This window comes from Alosa pseudoharengus, unplaced genomic scaffold, assembly GCF_046254945.1.
Source record: "Alosa pseudoharengus isolate Yale_2024_CS ecotype anadromous, Long Island Sound unplaced genomic scaffold, YU_APseudo_1.1 YU_APseudo_1.1_scf_24, whole genome shotgun sequence".
NCBI lineage: Eukaryota > Metazoa > Chordata > Actinopteri > Clupeiformes > Clupeidae > Alosa > Alosa pseudoharengus.
Genome location: NW_027468689.1, coordinates 10488180 through 10497352, shown reverse-complemented (window position 1 = coordinate 10497352; position 9173 = coordinate 10488180). Strand labels below are relative to the sequence as shown.

Genomic DNA, 9173 nt, shown 5'->3' with positions numbered 1-9173 from the left:
CCATTCCACTCCATCCAGTCACGCTATCAGTGTGTATGGTCTTCAAAAGTACGAGTCCAAGTTGGTCCAAAATGGGGTGTCTCTTTGTCTTCGAGAAGCTCAACTCTTCTGAGAGTACCTCCTCTCCTAACACAAACCTAACATGCACTTGCTATGCACTTGCCATGCACTTGGTTCTACTAGGCTACCATCTCCTTTGATTACTCTCCTGGCTGGTACTTGAACTTCTGCACTCTCATCCTCTGTCTGAAGGTGATTTTAAAAGTAGCTTTACTACAGCACTAAAGCCTCTTTTTTGATGCAGCTTGAATGTTTGTTCTCACCTGACAGTCGCTTTGCATAAAATGTGAATGTAGGAACAAGGGATATCTGCCATTTACACAACGATTAATTTGAAAGCTGCTGCTCAACAACTCTCCTTTTACATGGCAGTGGGACCGCAGGTCTTTGTATTAATCATTTCTGCGGTGGTTGAAATACTTATTTCTCAGCACTCCATCACAGTCCTTTGAGTTGCCAGCACCACCACTGCCAATCAATTCACTCCCTGGAGCGTGTGCTTGCCAGTAGGTGGCAGTATTAGTGCATCGGCACTCTGCAGAGAGAGAGAGAGAGAGAGAGAGAGAGAGAGCCATGGTATTGGCTGCACTGCTGGCAGGGTGTTAACAAAATCCATGTGGCTGCACATGCTCCCCCACTCAGGTATCGTACATCACCCTCTGTAAGCCACAACCGTTTGCCCACATTTTTCATTGCCATGAACGATTACTGCCATTTATAGACAAGCGCCGGACATGACAAAGTGATTGTCTGCCCTCTCTCCTTATTTTCATGCCCTGTTTACAGTAAGCACACCAAATATCGGTAGACCTTTACTCAGAGACCTCAGAGTAAATGTTTATATCATGGAAATGTGTCTTCAAAAGACAAAGAACAACACACCAGCACTTTAACAGCAATTTTACATTGAGTTGACAATGAAAACGTGGCATATAAATCTGCTATCTCCCTCTCTTGTCGGATGTTGCTTCAGCCAAAGCTCCCTGTCTGTGTCCATAAGTCTCTAGACAGTAAGGGAAGAAGCATTAGCAGAGAATACTAGAGCCGCTAACGTCGTTTAAAATGTGAACAGTTAGTGTCTTCGGTGTTTTGTTGTGGTGATGCTTAGTGACCCCCCCCCCATTCCCCAAATCAGAATGTGGCTAATCACGGCGTGAAAAGCAGTCTCATTTGTGTGACTTGCATCAATTAATTTCTGCTTTAATTGAACATTGAGTACTTTGACTGCAAAGAAATTAGTGCATTTCTAATGACATTTTAGATGCACAGATGGCATGTCACATTTATTTGTCTGCGGTATGCATGCTGTGGTAAGGTATGAAGAGTGTGATGGTTGAAATATGTGAGTGTATTTCCACAAGGCCAAAATCTTGTAAAGCTATTCCGGCGCATACAGTGTTGTATTTTCCTCTTTTGAATTGAATTAGAATGTAGTTTCATGTCTGAATAAACTGTGTGTCTTAGAACCATACAGAGTCTATCTGTCATCAGATTATAGACTATTAATTGACACAATTTGCTATCCAATGGCGTATGTAAATGCCTTTTGCTATTTTATCCGGCACTAGGTAAACACAATACGGTATGTTTTATGGTCTTGGTAACTGTATGAGTCTTGAAGACTGCAGTGGTCACTGAGCTGTGGACTGGTCCTGTAACCTGTGATGCAGAGGGTTCCGGAACATTCAAGCTGAGCAATCTGAAGGAAGGGGTCATCAGTCAGAGAATCACCATGCTCCTCTTTTCTTCACTGGAGTGATTACCTCATACCTCCCCCACTCCCCCACCACACACACACACACACACACACACAGTCCTTCTACCCACAGAAATGCTGGAAGTCACATCACTCTTTCCTCTCATTCCTTTCTGATCTCTCTCTCTCAGTCTCATGTGTCGTATTTTCTACCCACTCCTTTCTTTCTATCATATAATCATTCTAGCCCTTTCTCTGCTCCCTCTTTCGGTTTTATTGTCCTTGCTCTCACACGCTCTCTCTCTCTCACACACACACAAACACACAGAGACACAAACACACACACACACACGTGTATGTGCGTGTGCACTGTATGTGCAAATGTTTGTATTTTCCCAGTGTATTAAAAAATATTGGCTCTTGTTGTATTAAACAAACATCCTCTCTCTCTCTCTCTTTGGAGAGTAGTTTGGTCTTGGTCGGCTAGCTTTATTTGGGGTGGCTTAAGAATTCAAGGCTCCTGTTTTTTTAGCTTGACGGGGGATAGGTGGGTCCTGAGTCTGCCAGATAAAAAAGGGATATCTGGTTCGGAGGAGGTTGGTGTCAGGGCCCTTATCACCCCTTTATACGTGGAGCTCCTCAAAGGTTTGCCCAGCTGGGTGGAAACCAGATGGCCCTGGCCCTGGCAAGCACATACAGCAGAGGTCTGAGGAGATAGTTCCCCAAGATAAGCCCTGCATCCTCATAAGGCAATGAGCACAGGCAGAGGGGTAGAGCACAGATAGCAGATAAACACCAAAATAGATTTGCCTCATATGTGAGCTACACTGTACATACTTGTTGTAGTGGTTGTTCATTTCTGCACAGCTCCGGTTAACTGGCTTTCTAACTCCCTCACTGATGCCGTTGCTGTTTTCCCAGCCCCCTTTGGCTTGTTAAGGGCAAATACAAGCTCCCGCCACTGTGATACATTGCATTGTCTGTTGTGTGAGTTTAAGTCAGACAGCACTCTCCTGTTAAACCCCTACGCTTACCCACCCACCCCCTACCCCCTCCCACATTAGTGGGGTCCTCTGGCTGTCTTCAGTCCCTGCACAGAGCCGGCTGACAAGCCCCTGATGGCTTTCCCCCCCTGTTTACCCTTCCCAGGCCTGTTTACTGCCACGCAAGAGAGGCATTTGCTACTGCCACACGAACGAACACAGCACAACACAACACAGCCCAATGGCCCAGTCCAACCCCTGGGAGAGAGCAGAAAGGGAGAGTGATGGAGAGACAGAGAGGGGAAGGGAGGGAGGGGAGAGAATGAGGGCCAGCTAGAGGTAAAGAGAATAAAGATGGGAAGGAGAGAGATCTTCACATATTACTGGAGTCGATTTCTATTATTGTTCCAAGTAAATATCCATTACAAAATGTGTTTTCCAAGCCGTTGGTAACAAAAACCATGTTGCCAGTGATGTACATCGTCCACAGAAGATTGACCACAATATAGGCCAGAGAATAAGTCTTTATAAGTGAACATATTGTGGTTTCTGGGTTTCTTCTCAGATAGGAGAAACCTCCAGTGGCTGCATATTGGATCAAAACCTTCAACCGAGTGTTTCGTGTGTCATGTCATACATCTTGTTTCCTGTCTTATGTCCCGTCATGTCGAATGCATTCTCTCCTGTGTTATATAAGATACATTGCTTAATTTTTTTTTCCAGTTCCCAGGGTCCCAGTTCCCAGAGTCAATCTAAATAAAATACTCAATAAAATGAAGGGAGAATTGTGTATATTCATGCATGAACAAAGCTTCTCTTCAGAGAAGCAATCAGTGATCCAAAATAGAATAACCTCTGTTCTCCAATTCAACATGTTGTGCTGGCTGATGGGCAAGAATTTAATCTATCAGAATAACACTACAGAATCTTTCAACAAAAAGACCACCAGAAATCTGAGACAGAGAGAGAGGTCTGAGTTGTTTACACAAAAAGCTACACAATGTCACACCATCACATTTAGCATACACATCAACCATACACATCAACATCCCCCGTAGCTTTCTACCAGCAAGCTGATTGTGTAATCCCTAATGTGGAGCCATTTCCCCAAAGCATTCACAGATAAAGGCAAGATGCCCCGCGTGCTCCAAGGGCCCAGGCATCAGAAGTGATACCATTGATTCCCCAATGATGCGCCAGTGGGGAGCAGGAAGTGGAAAGGGGATATGGACCAATGGGGAGGACATCTGAGGCAATGGGTACATGCTGAGTGGGGGCCTTTCAGGACGGACCTGCTGGGCTTCTTCCACACTGCCATACCTTTTAATCCCTTTTGAGGTGAATGAGAACACTAACAGTTCACTGCTTCCTATTACGTTCAGGGAAAGAACAGTAGAAAGAATAAGCACACCCATGCAATGCAGGGTTTTTGAGGTCATCGATCACAAAGACCCCCCCCCCCCTCCCAAGGAATCGGCAAAACTAAACCAACATGATTAAACATTGATTAAAATGATCTAGAGATATCAGTCAGAAACGCACAACTGAATAGATTGCTTGGCACAAATATTCAAATATTCATCCACCAATGTATATATGGACATGTTAAATAACCCTGGAGATCATAACTTTGATGTGTAAAATGATCAGAATTCAGGAATAATGCTGTCCATTTTCAAAGGAGAACCAGCCAATCCACAAACACACAGAAACCAGACGAGTCTTTTGATCCAGTATCTACCCTGCAGGAAGAGTCCCTTCCTCACTGAAAATGACAAGGGAACATGTTTCCTTTGAAAACCAAATGGAAGAAGTTATAACCAAAATAAGGAGCAGGAATCTACAACATCCCTTTAAAAATAATCTCTCAACTTAAAAAAAACGTTTGCCTGGCCACTGCTATCTGTTCAAATGACTGCTGCTGAATCACAACAAATAGGGCAGTGAGCATACAGCAAACCTTTGCCTTCAAAGTTTCACAGGTGTACTATATCAGAAAGAAAACATTTTTTTAATGTGTCCACTATCCATATATTTTACCAATATAATCTAGGCCTACTTTATTGTGTGTGATCTTTCGAATCAGGCATAGTCTGTATTGTGTGTGATCTTTTAAATCAGGCTAAGTTTTAACGGCTTACAGTCTACATACACTTCATATCCATTACCTTTTAAGAAAACATACATTTGCCCAAGAGACAGAGAAAAATACAACATTTAGTTAGTGGTCAATTAGATTTTTACTTTCAGCACAACAGCACTGGATTCAGATAACAGAGCCAGATGCAAGCCATTCCACACTACACATGTAGAAACATCAGCCACTGTGATTAATTGGCAAAAGCATGTGTTTATTTTAGATAAGGGGAAAAATGGCATAGACCTCAGCCATGATGGGTCACCCGAGCTTTATCAAACCGACTGATAGCAACAGTAAACAAACAGTTCGGCCACAAATAAAGAGAAGATAGCTCATACAAACTTTTAGTTTTGGCAAGTTAAAGGTAAATTAAAGTAGATCATATACAAACACATTCAGCACTGAAGCAAACATTCCCCCAGCAAACATACTACACACACATTTTGGATTTACAAACACTAAGAGCGACCATGTGCATGATAGCAGTATTATCATTTTGGAAACCTACAACCAAGTTCCCTTTAAAAAATCCAATAAAAATCTTATATACAGACTCCGTCTTTCACAAAATTGCACTCTATTTTCACAGCATGAGCTTCCACTGGAAGCAAATTTCATCCCAGCAATGTCCTATTCTGCTTTTTATAATCTTAACGACTCATCTGAGATTTTCTTTTACAGTCTTACACAGGTGGTTGATATGTTAAAAATAGAAAACACAGTGAAATGCAGCACACAAAAAAACTGTTTTCAGGATGAAGTGGCTAACGTCTTTTCTCCTCACAAGATGAGATGCAAAATCAGAGGGGTCACGCACCAGAGGAACTTTGTTTGGAACAGTGTGGGGGCACTGGAATGAAACCACAAGACTTCCTGGGAGTCATCTGCAAGCAAAAAGGAGAGGAGAAAAGAAGCAGAGTATTACATGAATGCAGGAAGGAGGAGTGTGAATAAAGGGAGCACGAGCCATTAACACATACTCCAACCTGAGATCTCTGCAGCTGAATAAGGCTTTGTGAGCCTCGCGAGGTAAAAAAAAGATACCCTGTGATGATACGAAGGTCCACATTCTATCAGCTACTCAAGTGTGAATGTTCCCTTCTCAGTCTATTCACAGCCAGGCTGGAAACACATCCACCTGTACCAATGTCCCTCTTACAAACTCAGTAGAAATGTAGGCCATCATACTTCAAATTAATGGGAAGGAATGACATTTTAGACTTCACATGAAGTTCCTCCTAAGTGTACTGCATATGGAAGCCAACATGGTATCATGATTCATTAGGCCTCCATCACACTTAGCTGTTGTACAGAAAAAAAGCACCGTACATACCGCAGTCATTGTGGAACACTTGAGGGAAGCAATGGAGAACTCCATATCCACAACGACAGTAGGAGCAGCCCTTTTGAACCCACTCTCCGTGAGGGATAGCACCACAGTACCTGCGCACAACAGCAAACATGTTCCGTATATTATACATATATTTATGAGAAGAAAAAAGGGGACACTAGTAGGCCTAATTACAACCAAAATACCATTCCATAGCCCTGTCAACAAAGCAATCTTACCTCACGCGTTCATCATATTCACAGCTCCGACCAGTGAAGTGTTGAGGACAAGCGCAAAAACTTCCTAGTATGCAGGTTCCACCATTTTTACAGCAGTCACGACTCTGTTTAGCACCTGAAAAGAGCATGATCCCAAAACAGTTGGTTATCTATTAATATGCTGACATGCAGAAAATAATAGCTTTTTATGTCCGTGACAGTAATGAAAACAGAATTGGCCCTCTTGAACTCACGTAAATTCAACCAATCTACCAACCAACAAAACTACGATTTATATTACTCAAAAATATATATTTTGTTAACGGGTTGTTTGTAGGTAGACCGGTAAGGGTGGCCTCCAGCTCAGGTGGTGTGCTGTGTCCTCTCTTGCCCTAGGCCTACATCACAGTTAGAAGACTTAGTACATACTTCCTGTGAGGCCGATGAAAGGTAAAACGGAGTCGGTATTGCTGCTTCTTCGGTTGTCAGAGGGTGAATTCATCTCATTGAACTGATTCAGGTATCCCGCGTGTTGGGTTGGCTTCCCCGGCAGTTTGTTTTTCACACAATCCACTCCATCGCATGCTGTTCAACAAACAAAAAGGATAACGTTGTTGGCATGTAGGATATCGTATAACCCATACCCTTCATTACTACGAGTCACTTTGAAAACATGACCTACCTGGCCCAGCAGCAACACCAGCAGAACAGAAGGCAACCAGTTGCATCCTGAAAAGAGAAAATAAATAATTAAGAGTTCGTCGAAAATCAGAACATTTCATGAAGGCTGCAGAAAGAAATAAAATGCACTTACAGAAGGAGGTAATTCATGTTGATGCTGTTATCCACTCAGTAATTAAGCTATTAACCCAGTAACCTCATATAGCCTAAGCAACCAAACGAACACAAGAGTTCCTCCACAGCCAACGTGCGTATTCCTGTCCACTGAGACCGACACCATAATAAACCCTCGGACCTGGAGATGGCTCTGTCCTACCCACACCCCTAACGGACAATTATCACCACGAGGCCCAGCCTCCTCCGGTTCAATAGTCATGCATGAGGTAACCATTCGCGAGGGCTTCCAGATGTTAATGTAGGTATGCTGGCTTCTCTCCATATTTGCATGCAAATGTAAAGCTTAAGCAAGAGAAGAATTCAATTAGCTGATTTAAAATAAAAAAATAAAATCTAGAATTATATTGCTATAATTCCGAATGTAGGCCTACATGTTTTATATTTAGTTATTTATTTATTGTTTACCTTGCAATGTTCAGATCTAATGTCCCACAGCAGAGACAGCAGTGGAATATTATTTTGAACTATATAACAGGCATTTTCAGTTCCACTGAAAACCTAACTTAACCTGCTTATTTCATTGAACTATTAATCAATATTATTTCAATTGTAAAACAGTATTGTAGGTTCAAAAAGAAAAGCTTTGGTCTATCCCATTGATCCATAGCAACATGCTTTTTACTGGTCAAATGCTAAAGCAGGCTAGCCTCCAATAATACTCATTGAAGTCAAAACTGTATATTAATAATGTGTTTTCAAAAGAAAAATCTTTAATAGGATGTAATGCTGTTCTCTTCTGCTGCTAATCACATGTGCAGGAGTGTACATGTGATATGTGGCCTGTCCAATTGAGATGTTCAGTGTGGACAGATATTGGCCTTTGCTTGGGTAATTAAAATTTACAGCGTATGCCTAACTTGCCCTGTAGAATTTTATACACAAGACCCTTTTAAACATCTAGTTATCTAGCTTTAACAAAGTGTGATGTGTAAATACTCACAGTTTATGAATACTGAAGAAAAAAAACCCACAACATGGCATTACTTTGCAACAAAAAGTCGGATGTTTTTGCCTAGATCTGGTCAGTTATCTTGTGAATCAATGTGAATTAATCGCAATTGCTAATGTACTATGTGAAACACCCCTGAAACTATGTGACCCCCCCCCCCACACACACACACACACTAATGGTGAAGAGACAGACAGTCAGACAGTTTTCTCGCTGGCCCACAGCAGACCCACCCAACCCCACCCCACCACTCGCTAGACGAGCTTCCTTGGCCTGATCTGGTGTGATAGGTTGCTAAATAAAGTGGGAGTCGGCATCAGACGGCCACGCGGGCCCAGTGTGAACGGTGACCCCCAAGAAGTCAGGGGTTAGACAGAAATTATGTCTCACGTGTGCCAGCAGATGCTTGGCCGAGAGCGGTCTTAAATCACCCACTGGATGGCGAGACGGACAAGTCAAGCCCCATCTAAGATGACCTGCTCAAGAGACACAGAGGCCTGGCCTGGCCCCTGAGCACAAAATGGCTGACCTTGGTGTCATTGTCAAGTAAATAACCTCATCTATCACTCTCTGTGGAGTCAAAGGGAGAGATTTATGTGTGTGATTTCTAGCAGTGAATAGCCCAATAAAGAACTACTTTGTGGCCAAAAGATCATCACAGCAAGTGCAGTGGAAAAGACAAAATTTGATATATTTTTTCCCAACGATTCCTCCAATCATTTTAAGAGAAGAGGGGAAGATTGACTATTGAATTCTCCCAGACGATTGTGATGTGTGCCTAGCGAGCTTTAATTACCGGTGAGAAAATTAGACCACTCAAATGATGAATCGGAGAGCCGGTACGAGTTGGGCACTAAAGTGACCATGAAGCAGAAAAGGGACCTATTGAGCTGCCAAGGTCATGGATCTTTCCGGAGTTTCTGCCTTTCTCCCAGCGGC

General features: G+C 42.7%; 1 protein-coding gene across 1 annotated transcript in view; it reads right to left on the bottom strand.

Moving 5' to 3' along the window:
• The window catches only part of tdgf1 (teratocarcinoma-derived growth factor 1), a 19398-nt gene extending 12243 nt beyond the window's left edge, over positions 1–7155 (bottom strand). Inside the window, exons 1-5 of the mRNA XM_076302453.1 lie at positions 7110–7155; positions 6857–7012; positions 6449–6563; positions 6213–6322; positions 5697–5763 (exon numbers count right to left, since the gene is read on the bottom strand). Of these exons, the coding sequence (XP_076158568.1) occupies positions 5697–5763; positions 6213–6322; positions 6449–6563; positions 6857–7012; positions 7110–7155 (494 nt within the window). The remainder of the gene's footprint in view (positions 1–5696; positions 5764–6212; positions 6323–6448; positions 6564–6856; positions 7013–7109) is intronic.
• Positions 7156–9173: the final 2018 nt, after the last annotated feature.